General features: G+C 36.0%; 15 protein-coding genes across 15 annotated transcripts; 9 read left to right on the forward strand and 6 right to left on the reverse strand.

Moving 5' to 3' along the window:
- Positions 1–15: 15 nt before the first annotated feature.
- RPS19B (40S ribosomal protein eS19) lies at positions 16–825 on the forward strand (the record flags this gene model as incomplete). The annotated part of the gene is made up of 2 exons (XM_003955359.1): positions 16–35; positions 411–825. 2 exons carry the CDS (start codon positions 16–18, stop codon positions 823–825), a joined length of 435 nt encoding a protein of 144 aa, XP_003955408.1.
- Positions 826–1130: 305 nt separating this feature from the next.
- Positions 1131–2366, reverse strand: YPT11 (Rab family GTPase YPT11; the record flags this gene model as incomplete). Its single annotated transcript, XM_003955360.1, has 1 exon — positions 1131–2366. The coding sequence occupies one exon, from the start codon at positions 2364–2366 to the stop codon at positions 1131–1133; it is 1236 nt and encodes a 411-aa protein (XP_003955409.1).
- A 1263-nt stretch (positions 2367–3629) lies between these two features.
- Positions 3630–4469, forward strand: BXI1 (Bxi1p; the record flags this gene model as incomplete). The annotated part of the gene is made up of 1 exon (XM_003955361.1): positions 3630–4469. The coding sequence occupies one exon, from the start codon at positions 3630–3632 to the stop codon at positions 4467–4469; it is 840 nt and encodes a 279-aa protein (XP_003955410.1).
- Positions 4470–4651: 182 nt separating this feature from the next.
- Positions 4652–5388, reverse strand: RPL25 (60S ribosomal protein uL23; the record flags this gene model as incomplete). The annotated part of the gene is made up of 2 exons (XM_003955362.1): positions 4652–5067; positions 5376–5388. 2 exons carry the CDS (start codon positions 5386–5388, stop codon positions 4652–4654), a joined length of 429 nt encoding a protein of 142 aa, XP_003955411.1.
- Positions 5389–5968: 580 nt separating this feature from the next.
- Positions 5969–6598, reverse strand: MRPS18 (mitochondrial 37S ribosomal protein uS11m MRPS18; the record flags this gene model as incomplete). The annotated part of the gene is made up of 1 exon (XM_003955363.1): positions 5969–6598. The coding sequence occupies one exon, from the start codon at positions 6596–6598 to the stop codon at positions 5969–5971; it is 630 nt and encodes a 209-aa protein (XP_003955412.1).
- Positions 6599–7188: 590 nt separating this feature from the next.
- KRI1 (Kri1p) lies at positions 7189–8868 on the forward strand (the record flags this gene model as incomplete). The annotated part of the gene is made up of 1 exon (XM_003955364.1): positions 7189–8868. The coding sequence occupies one exon, from the start codon at positions 7189–7191 to the stop codon at positions 8866–8868; it is 1680 nt and encodes a 559-aa protein (XP_003955413.1).
- A 63-nt stretch (positions 8869–8931) lies between these two features.
- STB1 (Stb1p) lies at positions 8932–10089 on the reverse strand (the record flags this gene model as incomplete). The annotated part of the gene is made up of 1 exon (XM_003955365.1): positions 8932–10089. One exon carries the CDS (start codon positions 10087–10089, stop codon positions 8932–8934), a length of 1158 nt encoding a protein of 385 aa, XP_003955414.1.
- A 905-nt stretch (positions 10090–10994) lies between these two features.
- On the forward strand, positions 10995–11537 carry ZIM17 (Zim17p; the record flags this gene model as incomplete). The annotated part of the gene is made up of 1 exon (XM_003955366.1): positions 10995–11537. The coding sequence occupies one exon, from the start codon at positions 10995–10997 to the stop codon at positions 11535–11537; it is 543 nt and encodes a 180-aa protein (XP_003955415.1).
- Positions 11538–11802: 265 nt separating this feature from the next.
- Positions 11803–13818, forward strand: SKP2 (putative SCF ubiquitin ligase complex subunit SKP2; the record flags this gene model as incomplete). Its single annotated transcript, XM_003955367.1, has 1 exon — positions 11803–13818. One exon carries the CDS (start codon positions 11803–11805, stop codon positions 13816–13818), a length of 2016 nt encoding a protein of 671 aa, XP_003955416.1.
- A 74-nt stretch (positions 13819–13892) lies between these two features.
- LIN1 (U5 snRNP complex subunit LIN1) lies at positions 13893–14933 on the forward strand (the record flags this gene model as incomplete). Its single annotated transcript, XM_003955368.1, has 1 exon — positions 13893–14933. The coding sequence occupies one exon, from the start codon at positions 13893–13895 to the stop codon at positions 14931–14933; it is 1041 nt and encodes a 346-aa protein (XP_003955417.1).
- Positions 14934–15001: 68 nt separating this feature from the next.
- KAFR0A08490 (uncharacterized protein) lies at positions 15002–18760 on the reverse strand (the record flags this gene model as incomplete). Its single annotated transcript, XM_003955369.1, has 1 exon — positions 15002–18760. The coding sequence occupies one exon, from the start codon at positions 18758–18760 to the stop codon at positions 15002–15004; it is 3759 nt and encodes a 1252-aa protein (XP_003955418.1).
- A 1283-nt stretch (positions 18761–20043) lies between these two features.
- Positions 20044–21009, forward strand: ATP11 (Atp11p; the record flags this gene model as incomplete). The annotated part of the gene is made up of 1 exon (XM_003955370.1): positions 20044–21009. The coding sequence occupies one exon, from the start codon at positions 20044–20046 to the stop codon at positions 21007–21009; it is 966 nt and encodes a 321-aa protein (XP_003955419.1).
- A 209-nt stretch (positions 21010–21218) lies between these two features.
- PHA2 (prephenate dehydratase PHA2) lies at positions 21219–22199 on the forward strand (the record flags this gene model as incomplete). Its single annotated transcript, XM_003955371.1, has 1 exon — positions 21219–22199. One exon carries the CDS (start codon positions 21219–21221, stop codon positions 22197–22199), a length of 981 nt encoding a protein of 326 aa, XP_003955420.1.
- A 204-nt stretch (positions 22200–22403) lies between these two features.
- Positions 22404–24089, forward strand: HXT14 (Hxt14p; the record flags this gene model as incomplete). Its single annotated transcript, XM_003955372.1, has 1 exon — positions 22404–24089. The coding sequence occupies one exon, from the start codon at positions 22404–22406 to the stop codon at positions 24087–24089; it is 1686 nt and encodes a 561-aa protein (XP_003955421.1).
- A 122-nt stretch (positions 24090–24211) lies between these two features.
- Positions 24212–25051, reverse strand: KAFR0A08530 (uncharacterized protein; the record flags this gene model as incomplete). Its single annotated transcript, XM_003955373.1, has 1 exon — positions 24212–25051. The coding sequence occupies one exon, from the start codon at positions 25049–25051 to the stop codon at positions 24212–24214; it is 840 nt and encodes a 279-aa protein (XP_003955422.1).
- Positions 25052–25172: the final 121 nt, after the last annotated feature.

Raw genomic sequence — 25172 nt, forward strand, 5'->3', positions numbered from 1 at the left:
CATCAGAGAATAAAAATGCCAGGTGTTTCCGTTAGGTACGTATTAATATCGAGATTCGAATAAGTCGATAAATTTCAATTTACATCCCAGTAAACTGCTCAAAATGAATAATATGCTAAACCAAATTCTGCCAGAGGATCAATCTAGAATTCATGCTGAATGAATAACGATTCTACCAATATGAACAACCACCTTCTATCAGTTAAATTCCCAATAGAGACAAGAATGAAATGAAAATATTTTTTCCTCTAATATGAGCAACAGTTCTATCTTCAGATATTGGGACATTATGAGTCTACCTTCTAATAACTAATATAAATTCGCAACCACATGTAATTGAAATCTATTGTTAAAGCTTCCAAGGAACTTATTACTAACATTTATTTTTTTTCATTTTTTCTTTCTTACAGAGACGTTGCTGCTCAAGATTTCATTAACGCTTATGCTTCTTTCTTACAAAGACAAGGTAAATTAGAAGTTCCAGGTTACGTTGACATTGTCAAGACCTCCTCCGGTAACGAAATGCCACCACAAGATTCCGAAGGTTGGTTCTACAAGCGTGCCGCTTCCGTCGCCAGACACATCTACTTAAGAAAGCAAGTCGGTGTTGGTAAATTAAACAAATTATACGGTAACGCTAAGTCCAGAGGTGTTAGACCATCCAAGCACGTTGACGCTTCCGGTTCTATCAACAGAAAGGTCTTACAAGCTTTAGAAAAGATCGGTGTTGTTGAAATTTCTCCAAAGGGCGGTAGAAGAATCTCTGAAAACGGTCAAAGAGATTTAGATCGTATTGCTGCTCAAACCTTAGAAGAAGACGAATAAATTAATTAATTTTTTTCATTAAAAATTAATCTTATATATTATATGTATTTACAACATTATTAAAACAAAAATTTTACATTAATATCAACAGTCCTTATTTCTAAAATAAAAAATAAATGACTTGTCGATAATATTGAAAATATATAAGGTCGTATGAACACCATTTAAAAAGTCTTCCTCTATATAGAATATGGAGTTAAAAAAGTATAATGTGACATTGTTAGTCGTGAAAATTTTAGAATAATAGTCCCGTTATGTAAATTCGTTTTCAACACTCTTCCCAAATGTATAGTAGGGGTGGTGTTTCATGTACAACAAGATGAAAATGCAACAGAGTTTGCCTCATGGCTATTGGCGGGTTTTGTGATATCAATGACTTCAGAAGTTCTTGGCAAATGTAGTTTAGATTGTCTTTTCCGCACTTTGGGAATGTCAAGCTTATCTTCTGCAGAATATAGAGACGAATTTGATATAGATGACACCGGAGACGATGGTTCAATATCAATTTCATCATTAAATGGTAGTTTGTTCTCTTCGTAACATGAATGTTCAACTAAATCGGATATAATCAAATTGAATGTCTTCTCTACAATATCGCCATATTTACATGTCACCTCAAAATTCCCATATATCATAATCCCAAATTTCTTTTCCACTTTTGAAATCCATCTTAAAACATCTTGATGAGTGACTTGCCTTTCTTTATAAAGATCTATCTTGTTTCCTACTAAATAAAATCTAGCTTTCTTGAGGTCTAAATGATTCAATGCTTCTATCATCCACCAATTGAAACAATTCTCAAAACTCTTGTAATTACAAATATCATAACTTAGAATGATCCCATTGCAATTGTTGTAAAGGGACGGTACGATGGCATTTTTATAACGTTCTTGTCCTGCTGTATCCCAAAAGATGCAGTTAAAAAATCTATTGTCAATGTTGATTAATTTAGTCTTTATATCAACGCCAATTGTAGTTTTAGTTTCAATGATAATTTCATCAGGGTCGCTAATTTCAGGCTCTGTCTCATGAGATTCACCGAGAGGTAAAGTAGGCGAAATGGGAAAGAGTAATAATCTTCTTCTAGAGAGATCATTTAGACTATACCGTTTTTGGTTATTCTTCTCTTTATGATGCAGTTTTTCTCTCTCGACCACTCTCAAGCTTGGTTGACGTTTAACTGGTTTGGCCACATTAGAATTTTGATGCTGGGTATGCTTCTGTTTCAGGAGTAGCTGTAACTTTGTGGGAAGTTCGTTAAAGTATCTTAAAATCATAGCCGTCTTACCTACATTAGCATCACCTATCAGCAAAATCTTACAATTCGAAGTGGATCCTGGAATACCGCTAATAGGACTACTGGGGCTATCATCAAGGAGCGATTCTCTCGAATACCATGGATCATTTGGCCTCATACTATAAAAACTTGCTGATGCATTTCTAGACAAGTTTGGAGTCGCCGGACTTGAAACTGGTGAATGCAGTATGCTTAAGGAATATCGGTTTGTTCTCTTATTTGTCTTGTTGATTGGAGCAATCATATTGTATTTATACCTATGATCCACATATATTGACTACTCAAAGTAATGAGGTATTGGCCCAATCAATTGAATTTTCGAACTGATTTCAAATCAGGCACAGATCTTCGATCTTCCAATGAGCGCAAAATACTTTCGTTACGTGTTATTGAAAAAAATCGATGTGCCAAATACTCAGTGACACGAAAAGACAATGGTAGATGAAGCTCATTCATTATCGAGAAAAGCTTCAGGAACCTGTTGGAGCACGATTGGGTGCTTCTTTTGGAATGCCTCTGTGTTGGTGGGGGGTGGCACTATTGGTTAGCTCTGTAGTTTGAAAGCCGATGAGATTATTCCCGTCACACGCTAGGACCATCGTTGCATGCGGTCCAAGGCGGAGTTATTCACTGTGGGATAATTGTGCATATGCTAGCGCTGGTTACTTTCGAAGTATAACTTCATCAATGGATTGCTTTGCTTTTATTGTGTTCCGTGGGGCGTGCAGTGTCGTCTTGTGTGTATATAATATATAGGCTCTGTCACGACTTGATATGACAGAAATAGAAGGGATATTTATAATACTGTGCAAGCTTCCAGTTGTGTTGACCTCGAGCATATAATTGATTTTTGCAGTACATATCCTTTTTATTGGAGTGGAGTAACTCTCGCAATGCTGGCACTACGAGTTTCTAACACTTTTTATCTTATTGAGTCCTGTTCCTGAGAATCTTTACAATTTCGATCATTGCACTGTTATTCTGTTTTATAATGTTATGAAATATTGAAGTTTTGATATGGTAATTTAACGTTTCGGTCCTCCAAGCAACGAACTATATGAGACCAAAAATCACTTATTTTAGCAAGTAGTAAATTCAGCTATGTTTACCTCTGTTCTAGAAGAGTACATAACACTATATTAATATGTCATTACTACAAGCAACTGTCATAGATTCCCAATGTCGTTTCATCTTGCTGTCGATCATTTTACCACAGGACTTTCAAAAAACAAATCATCCCACTTGCTTCCAATAACAAGTGACCATCAACTTCACAATTACGTGAAAGTCAAGCTATTTACACTAACACTTTTTATAATCTCCATATTATAGCTTATTAAACCAATAGTAAGTAGAATGATATTGGCTAATTTTGCGATGCCGTTACCCGCAAATGTGCGGGCGATATCAATTTTATGATTTCTAAAGACAAATATATGAGCCCAATTTACCTCCCTTGCCACAGAATAACTGGCAATACAACAAATTAATTGCATCTATACTAAACATGTCTCACGCTGAGAGTGCACCACCTCCATACCAAGAGCATGACACATCAAATGGTGTCTTCATTCCAGATGATTTTAAATATTCCACCAAAGTAATATCATGCGAACCACAAGTAAGAGCTGAATTTCAAAGCAAAGTTTATTCCATATTATCAAGTCAGTTGCTCTGTACATTTGCAGTCTCGTACTATGTATCCAACTCTACAAGTGCTCAAAATTTCATCTTCAATCATATGTTCCTTTGGTTCTTCGCTGCCATATTCTCAGTGGTATCGTGCGTTTGGCTGTCATTGAGCCCAAGGGCTGAAGATTACTCCAATGAAATGGACTCTGAGCCTTTATTGAATAATAATGACAATCACGTTCCATGGTACATTCTATCGCGTAAGCAACAAAGGATCTTACTGGGGTTATTTACATTAGCAGAATCGTACATGATTTCAATGGTGACGTTAACTTACAACCCTGATATAGTGTTGAGGGCCTTAGTGGTTACTACAGTTATCGTTATCGGAGTTACAGCCATGGCTGTCTCTGGTAAGTTTGATCTGGCATTAGAATCTGTCACCACCATTTACATCTGGCTAAGTTGGGCCGTTCTACTATTAATTGGTATCGGTATTTCATCACTAATATTCGGTATGAGTGAAAAATGGGATCTAATTTATGGCTGGCTCGGAGCCATTGTCTTCACCATCTATCTTTTCATTGACACTCAATTGATCTTCAGGAAGGTTTATTTTGATGAAGAGATTAAATGTGCAATGATGTTGTATTTGGATATTATCAACCTATTCCTTTCAATTTTAAGAATAATGTCACACAACAGTGACGATTAAGAACAGAGTCAAACACATATATACAGTTTTTACATATACATACAAAATACTTTAGAATAAGATTAAAAGTTAATTTTTTAACTGTTATTTTTTACATTACTTATAATATATAAAATAATGGATGATTATTTTGAAGAATTAAAAAAACGATAACATATATGATTTTTTTACAATTAAGCAGATTAGATGTAACCGATTCTGTTAGCAATGTCTAAAGCATCGTAATCAGCAGTTAATCTAACGAAAGCCTTCTTGGTACCGTTTGGTCTAACTAAAGTGTTAACAGATAAGACATCAACAGAGTATAATTCCTTGACGGCCTTCTTGATTTGGTATTTGTTAGACTTTAAGGAAACTTGGAAAACTAGAGTGTTACCGTCTTCAACCTTCTTCATAGCAGTTTCAGAAGTGATTGGTTGTTCGATGACCTTGTATGAGTCTAATCTGTTGTAGTGTGGAACAGACTTGGAAGCATATTTTGGAGATCTAGCTAACTTTAAGGTCTTTGGTAATCTGAAAGTGGCAGAGGTTCTGACCTTTAAGGCCTTCTTACCGTTAGTACCCTTAACAACAGCCTTTTTAGCAGCAGTAGCTTTAGCTATTTAAAATTAAAAGAAAATTTGTTAGTAAAAGTATTCTTGATGCCAAAATTTCCAATATGGTATTTGCCACATATGAGTATCATCACTTCATAATTTTCAGTTCTTTTTTTTCAAAGCAATATCATCTCTCATATAAGATGCTTATTTATCACTATTAGATGGATTCGCTTCAAAGATTGTTCAAATATGGTAACATATTCTCGAAGGTATAATCTATGGAAAGTACTTCTCGTATTATTTGGTAAACTGAAAGCGTAATAACAGACTCTTATAGTAGACTTATTTCATTTATCTGTACACATACCAGATGGAGCCATTTTTATATATCGTCGTCCTTTTGAATGTATTAAAGTACAATAAAACAAATTTACTCTGTTATACTATTAAAGTCTTAAAATTTTGAAAATTATTCCATCATTCGCATACTGAGACTAAACCGGCGATGTTACTCTGGAAGGGTGTGAAGATACATCCAGCCCACAGTCCCAATAGTGAGAGACATTTCCCTGCCGAGACGCTCCTTCTGGAGCCAACGGTCCAGCCCACTCTAGGCTCAGCATGATAGAAGGGAGATGAGGCGAGACTGGAGTAGACAACTGCGCTCGACGAAGGTAACTCTATCTCTGGAGGGAAACACTCCACCGAGTCTCTCATTACATCCCGCTGGTCTCGCGCTGGGCCGCTTTCCGAGGTGGCGAAACAGGAAACGACTAACAATTGCGATTTTTCAAATAAATTACAAAAAAAAGAGAGAATTTCAGCACCCATACATAACATAAAACCTAGAAATCCCAACACCGCGCAAGAAAGAAAACAGTCAAACGAACTGTAACACACCGAATTTATTAACAACATATTTGTTGATATTTACATGATGGCATGGTTTTAAAAAACAGCCTATAGTCTTCTGATACGTGGTGATCTTACACCACCAAATTTCAAAGGCGTAGCATCACTGATTTTCTTGACGTATTTTCTGATATTATTACCTTCTTTCCCGTTCAATGCTGCAATGAACGCGGCTCTACCCTTGCCAAAATCTCTCATTACTATTTCAATATCTTTATTAACAAGATTTTTGTCTTCAACCAATTGGAAAGCTTTCACTGCTGTTTGAAAGCCTGCCTCGTATTCGCCTCTAGTAGCCTTTCTGAACCCAAGGCATCCCGTCGAAATGGAGAACCTCACTCTTTCTGGTAGTTTGAAATAATATAATAGTTTATCATTATAAGATAAACCTGGATTCAATTTCAAGTAGTTCAAATCTTCTTCCTGTGCACAGTACGTTATATGAGTATTGTTCTTCTTGAAATTACAATGCATAATATATTTTTTAACCTGGACGTTAGGTTTCATTTTGCTATTTCGTACCAATGGGTTCATCACATTGGCCAGCTCTTCATCAGCGTCTACTGCTGTCGAAGATGGTATAGTAAACGAAAATTTAGGGGCAGAGCTGCTATTGAATCGGACTTGGGCGAACTTCAGATCGTTCAAACCTACCTTGAAAATGCTAGACCTGAGCATCAAGCACCATATAAAATCGAATGAGTATTGGCAATTATACTACCCTGTACTATATATATATAATAGCAAGATCCCTCGGTATTGATTTTTTTTTTTCTCTAATAAAGAAGGTTTCTGATATTAAGATTATTCATATGCAGAGCTCGAAGCCACGAAGGTTTTCGAGCAGAATAAGAAGATCCGCCATTCTAATCGAAGAAATGCGCCCTTTTTGCTCCATATACAAATCTATAATTGAGCGTTCCCACTACAAACGCATTGGCAGCCCTCGTAAATGACGCATCTGAAGTGAAAGAGGCAGCCTTATATTGGTGCATAGACCACCAGCGTTAAGACAATATCGACCATACAGCACTGCATCTAGATGCACCAAACTGGGCAGCGTGGAACTACAAATCCCAGCCAGAGACGCATTTTGCCATGTTTTACTGTTAGCCACACGTCTCACTCCGTACGTTAGCTTTACAGAAATAGTGATTTTTTTCAGAAGCTTTAAGAAAAATTTTGCGATGAGCTTACTTAGAGATAAGTTTTATGCATTCATTCAGACTGAGTTTAGATACCGTGATAGTACCTAAAAGAAGTTAGCTATGCCTAGAAAGAAGTCTGCTGCTAAGAAAGCTAGAGAAGCAAGTAAGAAAGAAGCCACTGTCGCTTCAAGTACAGTTGAAAACGAAGCTAAACATGCTACTGAGACCAAAAAAAATGTACAAATCGAGGAAAATTCTGATGATGATAGCATGGCGTCATCTTCTAGTGAAGATGAAGATGATTTTGGTGAATTAATAACAGAAGAAGTGGAAGAGGGTATTAATAAGGTTTTAAATGCAATCAGAAATAACGAAACTGATAAATTGTTGGATCCAAATAACAAGTTTTTCGAAGACCCAGAAAATGCTGTAGAAAAAATGGAAAAAGATAAGAAACACAAACCAATATATCTAAAGGATTATCATAGAATGAATATTTTGTCTGGTTCCGTTGGTGAGGATGAGGAAGAACACGAAACCGTAGATGGCAAACAGTCTTTTGTATCGCAACAAAAAGAAGAGAGAGCCCAATTATTGAACGAAATCAATAATGCATTTGACGATGAGAAAGAAGACGAAGATGAAGGAGAAGACGATTTTTTGACCAAGAAAGTTCCAACTAAAATGAGGGAAGAAAAAGTTCATTTACCAGACCCAACTAGAAACGAAGAGGACTTTTTGGACGCTTTTGTTAATAGTCAAGCCTGGATCCCTCAAAAGGGCGACAAAGTGATATCCTTAGACAACGAAGATGATGAAGAATTTGATAATGCCGTAGAAACTTTTGAAAATGCATACAATTTCCGTTATGAAGATCCTAATGCAGCTGAGATTGTTTCATATGCTCGTACTCAAGCCACCCTAAGAAGATCTGATACTGGCTCTCGTAGAAGAAAGAGAGATGAGGAAAAGAGACTGAAGGAAAATGCCAAACAAGAAAAGGAAAACGCTATACAAAAGAAGAAAGTGAAGAAGGCTAATAAATTGACTGATGTACTAGAACAGCTGAAAAAAGAATACGGAGCTGAAATTGATGAAAAAACCGTAAATAAGATAACAAAGGCTCTTTTAAATAATGATTATGAAGAAAAAGATTGGGACAATGTAATTGCAGAACTTTTCAATGAAGAATTTTATAACCCAATAGAAAAACCAACGTGGGATGATGATTTGATGAATGATGGCATGTACGATGAAGAAGAAGGCGAAGAAAATGGAGAAGAAGTCGACGACCAGGAGGTCGAAGAAGGAGAATCTGAAGAATCACAAACCAAGAAATCGAAGAAAGAAAAGAAGAAGGATGTCAAAAAGGAGAAAAGAAAACTAGCTGAAATGGTGGACAAAGCCATCGAACAGAATAAAGTTGCTATCATTGACGAAGCGGAAAATGAAACAAGAGGAAGATCTCTTGCTAAAAACGAGGGTGAGGTTAAATTCCGTTATCGTGAAGTGTCGCCAGAATCCTTTGGTTTAACAACAAGAGATATATTTGCTGCTGATGATGCTGACTTAAATGATTTCATCAGTTTGAAAAAATTTGCTCCATATAGACCTAAAGAATTGAGAGCTAAAGATAAGAGAAAAGTCACGAAAGCAAAAAGAATTAGAGATTGGAAGAAGAAAGTATTTAAGAATGACAATGGTCCAGTCATTTCAGGTGGTCTCAATGAAGACGAAATAGCCATACCCGTTGAGAAGAAACAAAAGAAGCATAAGAAACATGGACATCATAAAAAATGAGAAATGTTCTTTGTACATTACAAGTAATTATATAAAAAAAGTCTAATATTTTGCATTTCATATTTATTTACCTAAATCTTGATTAAAATTGAAATTCGTTAAACTGTTTCGTCTGAATGAAAAGTTAGGTGATGGACTGAATAAATTATGAATATAATCTCCCATATTGAAATTTGGTGTTTTTAAAAGATTTTTAGCATTAATGTTGTTGACATTGGAACTCATTGGCTGTGTAGCAAGGTTTGTCTGCTGCGTCAATTCCCTTGAAGGTGTACTTGGAGCATCTGACTTTGATGGTGTTTTCTTCTGCTGCGTTAGTGCAGTAGCTACCGTATTATTGTGTGTGTTGTTACTGAAAATTGAAGGAGAGGCCATTAAAACATCATCAAATGATAGCGTATTATTACTGTTAGTATTATTACTAATCAAAGGAGGCACTTTGAATGTCGATTGTGGTGAAGATATCGATGGTTTTATGGAAGAAAATCTTACTGGGTCGTTGTTATTATTTGAATTTGAAATGTTATAGTAATGCGATGGGGTAGTGGGGAGAACCTGAGTACCTTTTTGTATCGAATTTCTTCTTGCAGAGACGTAGGGGCTTGTAGCCAAATACATCAATAAATCAGCGCCTGAATCAGTTTCATGATTGTTATTACTATCGTTAAATGAACTTCTCTTTGTAGACAATCCACGTTTAGGTGTCATGAAAGTACCGCTTGAAGCGTGTCTTCCAGGGGTTGATGGTACGTTCCGTGGAATGTTAGTTGTGGTGATAGGGGGAGAAGCAGCACGAATTGGGCTCTTCATAAGTGTCCTGTTCGTCGTCATAATGTCATTATCATTTGAAGTTGACGTGGAACTTGAAGATGGAATTGCTTCAGAATCTAAAGAAGAAGAAGAAGATGATGAATGACTCTGGTTGGCCTTGACGATGTCGCGCTTTTTCAAAGGTGACGTATTGGTGATTGAATCTTCAGTTTTATCTAGATCATTAGACTCTCTATCACCATGTGGGAAATCGTTACTAGAACGTTTTTTCGATGCTGTATCATCATCTAAATTACTGGATTCTCTTGATAGAGCATTGGTCAATTTTGGAGTGGGTACTCTACTCAAACCAAGTTTCAATTGACGCGTCATTTGAGCCAATTCAGCTCTCTGAAGAATTTTCGATGCAATCTCTTGCTCCTTTTCAGGAGACATTCGAACATTTGTCATTGTCACAGTACGTTCACCAGCCAGCAGGATATATAGCAATACTGTTCTTTTTCTTGCTCTGCCTTCCAGTACCTATTACTAGTTCCTCTAAAGAGAATTTCAATATTGGAAAGGATTTAATTAACGTGTGTTTACCCAAAACAGATGGTGTGTTTCCTAAACGGGTAAATGAAACGCAATCACTCAAAACGATGTTGCTACAACTTGAGTAAGTGAGCATCAAAAGAGGCACCATTTGACGATTCAGCTGACCATTTGGATCACTCAGTGAGGTGGATTACCAAGTGATTTAGCGGTACTTCGCAGTGGCTGTCGTTTGGCCTTGGTTTTGTGCGCAGAGCTGCTCTGAGGGCTGAGCTATTCGAAGTTGACAGTGGGCTCCGATGAGACGGTTGGTTGGCACCAGCTGTTGTACGTTCTAGACGGTGGAACCTCTTTCGACAGGCACTGCAGTCTCACTCGAGTGACGCTGTCATATATCTAGTACTGGCGTCAGACAACTCAAGTCTACAGACAGCAAGCAAGTCTCATCGAGGGAAGGTGCTCTTGCTCTTGTCATCTGCCCCCCCCAGCTCCACTAGGCAGTTCCATGGAGATCTTTCGAGTTTTCCTTGCGGGAATCACTGTTAAGATATTACGAGTCAAGATGCAGACAGACGTATTTTCCAATAAAGCTGAAAAACCGGGCAAAGTACTCGTAAAACTACAGCATGTAGGTGCTATGATCTAGCAGAGCAAGGCCATGAAGGGTAGTGGTGCTGGCTGTTAGTAGTGTACATATGGTATGGTGATATGCAGTGTCTTATGGCATTCATTCAAGGTGTTAAAACTGCGAAAAATAAAACTTGATCCTGCTCGATGAGGTACCACTTTTACCATTAAAGACGACAGAGCTGAATAGTGCAATGTCAGTTGTTTGCAGACGAGGAATCATTGGTAGAGTTGTCCCTAGAATCTCCTTATTGTCACGTACCTACGCTCCAGTTCTGCATCTTGGCTACCGTGCCACTCAAACGGCTAAATTTGGTACCATTGCGTCGTACAGGTACCAACAAAATAACGACTTCAAACATCTAGGATCTTTCAAAGTTGACCAACCAAAGTTGATGCTAGCTTTTACATGCAAGAAATGTAATAACAGGTCATCTCACGTCATTTCCAAACAGGCATACACTAAGGGCACAGTACTAGTAACGTGTCCTGATTGCAAGAATAGACATCTCATAGCAGACCATCTGAAAATATTTGATGATAACCACATCACCATTGAGGATATTCTCAAACTGAAAGGTGAATCTGTCTCAACTTCAACGGACGATCTCATATTTGATGAAATTCCAGACGCTCTAAAAGAATCCATTGGCCATTACGCTAAAGATGCACCAGCCCATTTGAAGAAGCAATTAGATAACACCACAATCCATTCATTACCACATAACGAAGATTGATACCATCATATACAGACTTATATAGGGAAACTTCACTAAAACGTACAAGAATTCTTAGCCCTAACTACTTCTTTGCGTTTACGGCGTGAGACAAGTTGTGATTCTTCACTATAAAAGTCAAGCCCTAATACGCTCTTTTCGTTTCAATGGGACATTCTTCTTATCAGAACACCGAACTTTTTAGAACTGCGTGAGTCACCTACATCGAGGACTAAATCACTCATTATTCGATATATTATAACTCATTCATGGTGGTGATCCTGATATGAAAGGATTACAATTGCTGAGTAAACCAAGAATCTTCCCCTTCAATACTTCAAACGAGGCAGCAAGTGTACACTCCAGAAACGTTACAACTGAAAAAAACTCTTCTAAGTATGCTTTAATCACACTACCTGATGACATTTTCAAATCAGTAATAGATCATCTAGACACCGAATCTTTACTATCATTGTGCTTGACGAATCATGCATTTTATGACAAGATTTCTAAAGAGTTCCTCTATAAAGATGTCAAATTGAGGTCGAAAATATCATTATTGAAGTTTAACTCCCTAATTCATTCAAAAAAAGCTAAGCTCCGGTTATTAGTGAGTTCTATTCAATTTAAAAACCCTCAGTCTCAGGATTCTTTATTAAAATATGCCAAATTTTATCAAGGTAACAAGACTGATGATACTACAATTGCAGGATCGTACAATTATACACTTTCAGAGGGTGAAGATAAGTCACCGAGAAAGTTCAAAACCTCAGATAGGCTAAAAGAGATAGAAAATTGTTATTTCCAATATACTTACATCGAGTTAATGCTCGATATCATTGATAATCTGCCCAATTTAACTCATATCACTTTAAATGACCTGGAACCGAATTTCAAAATACCATTATGGTATTCAGTAATGAATGATAACTCTAAAAACTTCATAAAAAAAATTATTAACAATGAACAATCAATGAACAATGACGATCTAAGGAATTTTGAAATTTCCACGAAATTTGTCAAAAATTATAAATCAAGGATAGATTGTTTACCAAGATTTCAAAAGTTGGAATTAAAATCCAAAAAAAGTGTTCACTTGAGATCAAATTTACTCTGCTGCTTTGGTCTTATAGACGAACTCATATTAGATGGCGTCATCATCGATTCTCTTTCGCTAGATACCCCTATGGAATTCATACCTTTAGTCCTCGAGAGACAAGATTCGAAATTCTATAGCGTTCATACAACTTTCACTTCACTTATTTTAAAAAATTGTCAAATTATTTCTGGAAATGGGATACTGAGATTATTCAACCAATTTTTTAAGAGACTTAAACGACTCTCTTTATTACAAGTCAGAAGCAAATACGACATATTAATATCCAATTGTTTCCCCTCTTTGAGAGAACTAACGATTGACTGTAATAGCAAATGTTTCACGCATCCCGTTCTCATTGACGAAACTTATTATTACGATATTGCTCAAGAAAATGACATTGATTTGAATGAAGACGTAACTTCAATATCCGAAACTTTGCTAGATAGACCTGTACCAGAAAAACAGCTACAGATACCTGCACCAACGTCTTCAGTTATCTTATCGTCAAATGGGAATTACATCTCAAGTACATTTTCTGATGCAGTACGCACAAAAAAAAGCAAAGACGCCATACCACTCACTAAACCACAGTGGCAATATTTTAAGGAAATTAGAGTACCGTCTTTCCACGTCTTTTATCACAATTTCAAGCATGTGTGGGATAAGTTACCTAAACGAAATATCAATATTAATATTGTTAATATTCCCTTTACTAATGTCTTTCCCTTGTCTCCGGCTGTCTATTGGGAACGATTCTTGTTTACGAATGACCAGGAAACATTGGTAGGCTGTTCTCAGACACTTGCTGCGGAACAATACCCATGGACCAACGATATATTGAATTGTCTTCAAGATGGGATTGAGGAATTAAATAAACACAAGACTCAAATAGGTGACTCAAACCTATACATTATGGACAACTTGAATTTTGAGATTGATAGATTTAATAACTTTCATAATTATAAGAACTTCAAAGATATTCCATACATTAATCTGTTCTTCTTTTTCAGTCTACTTTCCAAGTTTAGTTCAATTAAAATCAAGATGTTAAGAAGATGGATAAATTCCACAAAAAGAACACGGTACGACTGGGAACTACTACTGAGAGCATTGCTGTTGAATGTGAATGTTCCGGTGGAAGTAAGAGATCAAGATGGCTTCATTTTATATTCTTATGGTGATATGAGACAGCGCACTATTTAATTTTCTATATATTTACATAGTAAGCGATGACTTCAAAAATTTAGAAAACTTTCTATTAAGAAATCTCTAAAGGAATGGAGGAGTATGTTTATGACCCTAGCAATCCATTAAAGCTCAAAAGAAAGTTTGAAACCGACTCTGCTGATGAGAATATAGTCGAAAGTTTTCCATCTAAAAGCAAAAGGTCCAAATTAAAGGATTACAACTTCTTAGATGACGATTCTGACAATGATGGTGCAGAAATTTACGATAGTGACTATAGTGGAGAGAACGACAATGTCCAAGAAGATGATACCAGTGATATTTCTGCTTCTAGTAATAAAACAAATAGTAAAAAGCGTAAAACAATACGGCTGATGGATATGAAGCAATTCAAAGAAGAAAATCTGGAAAATCTTCAGTCAGACGGCGATGATCTTCAACCTCAAGACAACGTCAATAAAATAGTAAAATTCAATGTCGATGAAGAATTAGAAAATGGCATATTTGATAAGGATGGTAATTACATTGAAGTAGAATCGAAGAATGACGAAGAAAAATGGATGGATGAAGTTGAAAATATTGAAAGTGTTGCTGCTGCCAAAGCAAAACAATATAAATTTAATCGAGAGAGACAGCAACGTTCACAACGTAAAGGGAGACATTATATGATTGATGAAGCCTTATACAGGTTACAGTTTCTTGTTTCCACCAATGGGGATACAGTTTTGCAGACTTTGGGAAAGCTTAATAAACTTCGAAAGTCTTACGAGGATGCAACTGATAATACGGATGCTGTACGATATATAACCAACTCAATTGAGCTGTTAATGGACCTTACTGAAATATTACAAAGAAAAGGATACGACGACGTTTACAGTCTTAATCGCAAGAATATCATTGATTCTATTGAGGAGGAGTCGTTGACTGATCAATTCAAAATAGATTTCCGAAAGAATAAGATCTGGAGCTTTAAATGGCTCAATAAAACCGACAAAATTAGTGAATATTACACATGTTATGAGATGAACTATTGGAAAAAAACTTTCTTCAAAGGTAATGTCATAGTCAAGTTTAAAGACGAAAAAGATGAAATGAAAAATTGGCTTCATATCTCATGCCTGGAATTTATGTGAATATAACTACAATACTGTTTGCCTCTTTACAATATATATCTAAAAAGTGCATTTATAGGGACTTCTCATCACAGTAAACCTGGTACTAATCTTTGCAACTCGGTACTGCATCGCTCACAGTAGCTTTGCAATTGCTTGTCTTGCTCCCAAATATGCTCATAATGTAATTGTGCTTTCTTACAATTTTCTGTTTCTTTAATTAAAAAGCTCTTATAGTCCCCTTGGACTAGCTCTTTCTCCATGTTTTGTAAGATCTTTAGCTCAACCAAAAGATCGTTCCTCTTAAGAGCTAGTTCCCTTCGAGATTCTCTATATTTATTTTCATTAGAAGTTAAGTCATTGTTGAAATTTTTTAGTACCTCATCGTCATCAGGACTAACCAAATAATCGGTTAACAAGTCAATGTCCTTAATATAGAGTGCTCTTTCGACCTTTTGTGAATTTTTGTCACTCATGATGTCCTTAAAAAAATTATCTGCCTTTCTAACTGACCAATAAGATATACCTGACCTTGCTGATACGAAAATATTGTAAAATATTGAAAGAATTAAGCCTAAAAGTAAAGTTTTATTCACTTGAGAAAGTAGGGTACCAATAAAAGTAAACCCCATCATGACAATTCTAAATGAAATAAGGATAAAGTTGATGAGACGAAAAACTGTCAGTTTCATAATCACTCTGATTAAAAGAGCAAAAGTATATTTAACACAAAGAACATTGCCATCACTCACCGACTGGAGGTCAGTTTTTTTGACTTTTTCTTTTTCTGCTTCACTTCTCACAGAGGCCCTTTCATTTGCGCTTCTTTCACTACTGGTATCGGGAATTCCTTCCCATTTGAAGTTATCAAGGCTTTCCTTGTCATTTAAATTTTCATTATTCTGTATAACCCCATCCCCAGCAAGCACACCTAACAATCCACACAATTTAATAGCCTTTACTACTTTTCCATGCTTACCAATCCGATCTAGATAGTAATCAATCGATGACTTAACTTTACTATGCTCTATTTGCGAGAACCTAACTACACATCTCTTGATCAAATCTTCGATGAAAGATTCATTGTTTCCACCTACAAATTCAATCTTATAATTCGCATATAGCTCGGACCCATTAGTAGACAACTTCAACTCACTATTAGTACTATTTTCCGCATCAAAAAGTTCAGTAATAACATATTTACTAGAAACTTTCAATGGACGACAAAATGGTATTTTGATCAAAATAGGATCTTGATCAACTTCATAATATGTATTTTCAACCATCTTGATTATCCTCTGTGATGTGCAGACTTTGTCAGAATTTTCGAAAAGAAAATTATCAGTCTTACTCATTTTACAGTCGATTTTTCTTACAAGTTGAATAATACCATTCGAATCCCTTTCTTCCGTCCAATACCAATTTGTGTTGAAATTTGCATTTCTTGCAGCCAAGAAGTAAGAATTTGGGAAAACATTCGAGGTATCACCGTATATTATATGCATCAAACCCTTACTTGCAATTTCAAACCGCTGAATGTACGTTTTTGTGTAGTGCTGTCTGATATTTTTACATCTATCGACTAACTCTTTTGAGGTGCTATTAATATTCCAAAATGTTTTACCAAGTTCATATTCAGCCTTAATTAACTTATTGGTAGCAGGGTCGTTTATCAATTCTTCTTTTTCGGACTTTTGTTTAAAAGCGTCGTCAATCTCATTAAATTTATCTAAAATTTCTCCGGTGGATTTATTACCATGGGAAGCATTCAATTCTACCAGATATTGCATCTTTCTCGCTACTGCCTCACTATCCTCAAAATATGTGTATATTTTGATATGATAATTGTGATGCGTATGCATCTTTATAAGATGTGGAGTCGTTGGGTCATTTTCAATGGATATAAAATCGTCAAATTTTCTTCTCGAGAAATGAAGAAACCCGCTAACACTCATATAGAGATAAAGATAGCTTCTAGTAACATAGGTAATGGAAGGAAACATTTGAGCCTCGTTTGCCGTCCAAACAGTACTTATTTTGAAAAGCAACAGTTCATCGATGCAATTTGTATATTTGGAGGAAGCGTCGTAATTAATGGATTCGAATATTGTTTTGAATTGCATATTTTGTATTTTCAAGTCGTTGAGATAATTTTTGGGGTATTTATCAGGTATAATGAGTGGGTTATTCAAATGTTGTTTCAAGAAAGCTGCCTCCTTATCATTTATCGAAATTCCACCATTTTGGTTCCAGATATTGAGTCCCCAGATATTAGCCTGAATTCCGTCATAATACTTTCTGTTCTTATATCTGAAACTACCCGAAAGCATAGCCAACGGCGTAAGCTTAGTAGAAATCGGACTTGTTACAATTTTGAATAGAAATGTTCTTTCATCAATAATATCACGGACTTGATCTGGGGCCAATACACTTCTCAAACATTCGATCAACGAAGATGAATTTCTGTCAAATGAAGTCAGTTTCTGATCCATGGAAGTTGTTGCTGAAGAAGCAAATTCGTAAAACTGAGGCGAGTACCTCTTATTTGCATAATTATAATTAGCCTTATCTTTCTCATCCTTAATGAGACCGTTGAACTTCAATTTAGATTGTAACATAATATGGACCCACTCTCTAAGTTCTGTTACACTTTCTGCTTGTAGTGTGACTATTATTAACTCTTTACCCTTTCCATTATCTATTTCAAGCTGAAAGCAAAATCTTCTTGAAATGTCAGGAAAATATCTGACATTGATTAGACCTATCCCGAATTTATCAGTTTCTTCTACGTATGTCTTTGAAGGTGATAGTGCAAACATACCAAATATCATGTCATTCAAAAAACACCATCTTCGAACCCAAATCTCTCTATCAGAAGAACCTACGGTTGTTCTCATATATAACCATCCAGACTTTTGCGGATACGTCCCCACAAGACAATCTGTCGATGACAAGATAGAATCGATATTCTTCAAAAGGTACTGATTTTCATCAGTCGAAGGGAGCAACTGCTTTAGCATTTGATTATAAACTTGTTCTTGAGCTTGGAAAACGGTATCATCGATAGTTTTGGATGATTTTACAGAACTTTTCAACCATGAGTAATAATAATGGAAGTAATGATGAATAGTAGGAGCCAAATTGATCTGTTTTCCATTTTCATTGAATGTAAAAACATTTTTTTGATTTATCCTTCCTATAGCATTAGCTAAGAATTTATCCACACTCAATCTCAAGGTTGAGATTGAACTGACCAAATTTAGTGAAGCATCAAGATAACTTCTCCTTATTTCAAAAGTCCTATTTGCCTCCTCTCGTAAATATGAAGGCTCCAAAGTTTTGCTTGAAGTGGTGGCGCTATGTAACTGAGTTAGCATTGAATCATATTTTGCCTGATAATATTCAAAATTCTTTCTTCTGGTTCTATAGGGTCTAATAGCCGTAGTAAGCAAATTCAGCAAACCATCTGAATATTTATTATCATCTGGATTAATAATTGAACAGATTCTCTTGATGAACTCAGAGTATGCAAAGTCAAAATCATATATTATTCTTGAAGCAAAAGATTGGTTAGCTACAAAACCATTATTTAATAATTTTGGAGGAGGCAGCATGGTTTCTATAAGAACTTCTAATGACCTGTAGAAGTCAGAATAGGAAGGTTTGAACTTTTGTTCAACGTAGCTATTAGTCGTATCCATCCAGTCTTCTAGAAGTTCGACTTTAGTATGATAGTAGTTCACATAGGCTCTAAACGAGGGTGTATCAATGGAAGCCTCATTGAAGGCCACCGACAGTAATTGTAATCTAGGATGTTTATCGTTGTTTGATTTTAGCATCTGTGACATGTCTGCAATTTTTGTTCAAGAAGTTCAATGCGTGTCTCTTTTTCCAGGATCAATTTTTCAATATAATTCAATTAAGTACTAGCAGTTGAAATAGTTCTCAGAAGGGCTCCTCCTTTTGATATATGCTTCTTAGCACAAATGGATTTGCAGTATAATTGAGGTTCCATATCGATGCCCTTCCCTCGATATTATTAAATATAGGGGAACAAATGGCCATGGGATAATCATCGACCCTGAAGAAAAACTTTACTGGCAAAAAAAATTGATGTAGATCTTCGGACTTTTGTTCAACCCTAAGTCACATGATATAGGGCTGAAAATGCAATTTTATTCCTGGGGTTTGGCGGCTATTTGATAGCAACGATGCAGCAGAGAGATGAAGTTGAATGAAAGCTTTAAATGGCCATGAAACATATGCTACATACTTCCCAGTTTATCTTATAGGGATGCGCTTCATGGTTAGAACAATTCTGTTTTGAGAAACGGTTCTTGATGCAATATGTGATTCCAGCCAGCTCTTAAAATACAATGTTGAACCCGTACCAGATACCTCTCTCAGGATGCTAATAAAGAAGTAATACATTACGGAGCTGTCGCACTGGCTGAGCATAGCTGCCACCAATTTGTCTCTTCTTAAGTCCTGAAAAGTGGTGGATATTTGGGATAGAGCGTATCTTTTTCACGCCAAGTTAAAGAAAGAAGCAGATCAAGAAACTGTGAATGAAGATAGTTGAGAGACAAATCTGCCAGCAACTCGGTAGTAGGCCTGGTCGAGTAACTTGCGCTAGCAGCTATACTATATATAAAGTGTTCTGAAATAATTCGTTTTCTTGGGAGAAACAGTCGAAAACTAAATCACAATATTAGTGACCAAAAGGCTAGCTTCAAAGCATGCTGGCTTTCTTTAGAAGATGAAGCCATTTTGCAAAGACGTAAAATTAACTCGCCTGTATACCGCTTTTAAACCTATTTCTCTCTTAGAATGAACATTTGGCTGGCTAGCTTTGAATTGATACAGCAAAGAATGTATATATAAGGCTTTGGCCGCCATAATTCACGCCAACTTCTACGTTTCCAAGTCAAAATGCAAATCGATGATCCTGATAAGCAAGCTTCAAATAACCTGAGCTTTCTTATGCTGTATAGTGACAGCAATGTAAAGCATCGCCTACTATCAATATCACAAGATAGTTTAAAGATTTAATAAAATCGGCCAAAAAAAAAGCAAAATAAGGTCATCTTCAAATATCTCGACAGCTTGATCTAAAAGAAAGAATATCAACATGCCCTCTAGTTTTGCTACTGGAGTGATGCTGCTAAGGGGAAACCTCCGTGTAACTTTACCCATTTCGAGCTTTTTAGGCCATAGAATAGTGATACGGAGAAATTATTCCAGCTTAGATCCTAATGTCCTGGAAGCAAAGTACAAAGAAAAGCTATTAGCCAGGGCTAAGAAGGAAGGATTGGAAACAATTGATCAGTTGAAGGAACATCTAAAGGAAGAAATTCAGGAAAAGAAGAAAAAACTAAATGAGATCGATGCTTTTAAGCAATTGGATAGAATAAATCGAATAGATAAGATTAAAGTTAATTCATTAGCATTTAACAGCCATGAAACAACTTTACAATCCAATGTAAATCTTTCTAAAGCTTTCAAGACACTAGATTCCTATTTAAAAGTTGAAAAGGCTAAGAAGTTGTCGAAACAAGAAATTGAATACCTATGGAGAGCTCAATGGTCAAAGAAAAGTATGTCAGTTTCTGCAGTCATACCAGCAGAAATATTTGATAGGATGATAAATAATGTAAACGAAGATAGGTCGTTTATATTACCAGTCTTCAGAAACTCTTCTGTTGGAGAAAGTGGTCCAAAAAAGGAAAAAGTAGAGATGCACTATGTACAGTGGGCTTTTGCTGGACCAAATACAGTCCATTGCCTGGTAACTCCCCTGGCTGAGTACAAATTACATGAAGAGTTTGCCAGACCTCATTTAATAATCGAATTTTTCACCGACTTGAGCAAAGATAAAGACATTGTGCTGATGAAAGGTACGATAGAGTCCGGCAGTAATATATCTGTTAATGATGCACAGTTCCTCATACTTAATATTCAAAGATTTTATGGCGCAATGGGTTCTCAATCGAAAATTGCAAAGAGGAGATTGGAACTACGGAGAGCTTTTACAAAAGGTTCAAAGGACTTTACTGTGGATGAGTTAATTGCCTTGTCACAGTCTATGAAGAGTTAGACTTTTATATGCTTCAATAATACATAATGAGTCATCCTCTTGTACCTATTTTAAACTCACAGTACATAGTATTTGATCAGGAATTATAGATATATAATTTTGATGAAAATTTCGGCGATCATTATAACAGATCTCTCGAAAGCAGAAGGTTGCTATTTCAACTGAAAGAGCAGACTTACCTCTGAAACCATACTTTCTAGGCAATGCCAATGACCTCAACAAAGACTAAGGTACTCTTCCTAGGCCCTGTGGGTACTTATTCTCATCAAGCGGCCTTACAGCAATTCGGTGACTCAGACGATATTGAGTATATTCCTGCTCAATCTATCCCACAATGTTTCGATGATCTAGAAGGCGCTAAAGACATCACATATTCTGTTGTTCCATTAGAAAACTCTACTAATGGTCAGGTCGTATTCTCATATGACTTGTTAAGAGATAGAATGCTTGATGAAAAATGCCAAAAGAAACAAAATCAAATTATTTCATCGTTGGAAGTCATTGGCGAGCAATACGTTTCTATTGCCCATTGTTTAATAAGTCCAGTTGATATTTCTGGACCTAAAAATCTGGCCAATTATAAGCAGGTCAGGATACATACGCATCCTCAAGTATGGGGTCAGGTTGCTCGATATTTAAAGGAATTGAGAAAAAACTTTTCATCCACGAAATTTGAACTTATTGACTGTACATCTACGTCAGATGCTGTGTCACAGGCTCAACAAACCCAGTTGAAAAATATAAGTGATCAAGACGTTTTGAATGTAGCAATAGCAAGTGAAGCAGCAGTACACATATATAAGGCATACATCGTTGATCATTCGATTAATGACGTAACTGGTAACACTACAAGATTTTTAGTGCTACAAAGAAGAGGTACAGTTGAACTATTCAATACAGAAAAAATGAAAGTAAGTCTCTTAACCTTCACTACAGAGCAAGATTGCCCCGGTTCATTGGTTGACGTTTTGACAATTCTAAAAAATTTCTCAATAAATATGTGCTCTATTAGTTCAAGACCATTTAATAACAAGACAAGTACCAGAAAATGGCAATATATCTTTTATATTGAATATGATTTTGATGGAAGTAGAGACATTTGGGATTCTTTCTACGAGCAAATAAATTTGAAATGTATGGAATGGTGTCTATGGGGCACCTTTCCTAGAAATGATAGATACTATAAATAACTAAGCAAGTTTATGTAAAAGTAAGTTTCCCTCCTTTGAAGCTCTTTACTTTAAATGACGGTAAATCTGATAATAGCGTCACAAAAATACATGTATTTGTGACTGAAAAATCAGAATTCTAATGGAATAAATAAAGTTATCGAGTTGAAGCCACCATTTCAGTTACTAGTGCAAGCTTGATAGCCAACTTGGACCGCCTTGATAATGAGCTCAGTTGATTCATCAAATCAAGAGCATAAGTATAATGATACGAAAAATTTGGGTGAACTTAATGGAGATAATCAAATAAAAGAGGTGGTACCACATGAACAGGGACAATTGGATGAAGAAAATTTATTCCATATCTTAGATCTCGATGCAGATCAGGTAGGTGAAGCAGATTTAGGACAAATTATACAACATTCACCTGGTCTATCAGACACATACAATATCAATTCAGAGCAAGAACAGAAAAAGCCAACCTTGTTAATTCCTGCATTAATATGTTTGGTCATTTCATTTGGTGGCTTTATTTTTGGTTGGGACGTTGGTACTATAGGCGGAGTGGTAAACATGGAGGAATTTAGAGAAACCTTTGGAACTAGATATGACATCTTGACTGATAGGAAATATTTACCTACCTTACAGTTAGGGCTGATGATATCCATTGTTAACATAGGGGCAATGTTTGGTGGCTTGTTATTGCCCAAACTTGGAGTTTCAAGAGGAAGAAAATTGGGTATTTTAATTTCGACAATGATATATATGGCGGGAATATTGGCCCAACTTATTAACTGCGATGCTTGGTTTCAGTTTTTTGTAGGAAGGGCAATCTGTGGAATGGGCATAGGTTCTTTAACTGTGTTAGTACCTATGTTTATTTCCGAAATTGCACCTTTACAAATCAGAGGCTCGATGGTTGCTTTATATCAATTGATGATTACCTTTGGCATTCTAGTAGGAAATCTTACAAATTATGCAGTAATCAGAAACGTTAAGTACAATGGTGATGAATGGAAGATCCCAATAGGACTCGGTATATTATGGGCATCAATTCTTCTTTTAGGTCTCAATATGGTTCCAGAATCTGCCCCATTTCTAATAATAAAAAGGGCTGATATTGAAGGTGCCAAAGAATCATTTGCCAAGATGAACAACATATCTCCTAATGCACACATGGTAGCTGAATTTGTTGAACAAATGTCTACAGAGGCCTTCAAAAACAACGAGTTATTGAAGCAAAAGAAAGAAATACCCTTTGAGTTCATTAACGGTAAACCTAGGCTAGGGTTACGACTACTTATAGGTATAATGATAATGGTGTTCCAGCAACTATCAGGTATAAATTATTTTTTCTATTATAGCACTTCATTATTTGCTAATATTGGAATTCAAGATTCTTACATAACCTCTTTGATTTTATCAACTGTAAACTTTTTTACTACATTTGGGGGGATTATACTAGTTGAGAGATGGGGACGAAAGATGTGTTTACTGGTGGGCTCTGTAGGAATGTTTTTCTGCATGATAATATATGCCAGTGTTGGCAGTTTCGTTTCCAGTAACATTAAAAGCGGTGTCATCATGATTGTTGTGACCTGCATTTATATCATGTTTTTTGCAGCTACAACAGGCCCTGTTTCATTTGTCCTGGTATCAGAGTTATTTCCAATGAGAACTAAGGCTATTTCGATGGCGATTTGTAATTCTATGAATTGGATGGTAAACTTTGTTATCTCCATGTTTACACCTGCAATAACATCAAAAATTGGATTCAAATATGGCTATGTCTTTGCTGGATGCTTATTGGCTTCAATTGTGTTTGTGATAACTCTTGTTCCTGAGACTAAAAACAAGAATGAGCAAGAAATAGATAAAATCTACGAAAGAGTGACAAACTCGAACAAATAAAAGAGGACTCTCAGGGATATGACAAATTTAAAATCGTCGATTTATCAATAATATATAATGAGTATCATTACTAATGTCTTGATCTGACTAGGGGCGTATATATAGTTCAAAAATCAAAATCTTCATATAAACCCATGGCTGCTCAAAAATTCCTCTATGATAGCCCAATAGCCATCTTGGAGAATTGTATCATTATGATGACCCAATGGGAATTCAAAGATACGCTTATCCTTGCTTGGACATATTTCAAATAATTTTTTCATATGATGAGGAGGTACAATTTCATCTTTCAGGCCTCGTAGAAATAGTATCGAAATAGTTTCTGGAATCCCTTTGATCTCTTGCTCTGAGTTCCATATTTCATGGCACATGAAGGCCAACCTCTTTAAAATTGGAAACATATATGGGATAACTTTGCGGATACTTAAAAAGGTATTTTCAAGAATGACACCATCAACTAAATTACCAAATTTCGATGCAATGTAAATAGCATTGGCTCCACCCAGTGAACGGCCATACAGAACCAACTTTCTTTTTTTATGGAAATCATTTGTTGAAAGGTAAGACAGAACTCTATCAGCATCTCTTTTCAGTCCTGCCTCGCTGGGACTACCTTCAGAATGACCATATCCTCTGTATGAATAAATAAAGACACTTGTGCCTAGCTGCTTGTAGAATAACTCGATGACTGGTATAAAATAGCCGATGTTTCCTGCGTTAGGGCATAATATCAACACTGTGGATGTAGAGTTTTTGTTCTGAAGGTCGTATGCTTCAATTTGTACACCGTCTTTTGAAGCCAATACGACACGTTCATAAGGAAGTCCTCTGGAAGCTGGTGTATCCACATATTTTCTAGCTCCTTGGGCCCAAGATGGGTAAACTAGTCTGTTCTGAAAAATGTACAGCGCGCCAAAAGAAACAGTTGTCAATGCAAACACACCACCTGTGAACCATTTCATATATCTGAGTAGTTGCATTCTTTAAAAAGAAGGACTCTCACTTTTATAGTTGAGCTCCTTTGGGAATACTTATTCTTCTCTGTGAAATTTATTAAAATCGAATTATTTTATTTTGTTCGAA

This window comes from Kazachstania africana, chromosome 1 (assembly GCF_000304475.1).
Source record: "Kazachstania africana CBS 2517 chromosome 1, complete genome".
Classification (NCBI taxonomy): Eukaryota; Fungi; Ascomycota; class Saccharomycetes; order Saccharomycetales; family Saccharomycetaceae; genus Kazachstania; species Kazachstania africana.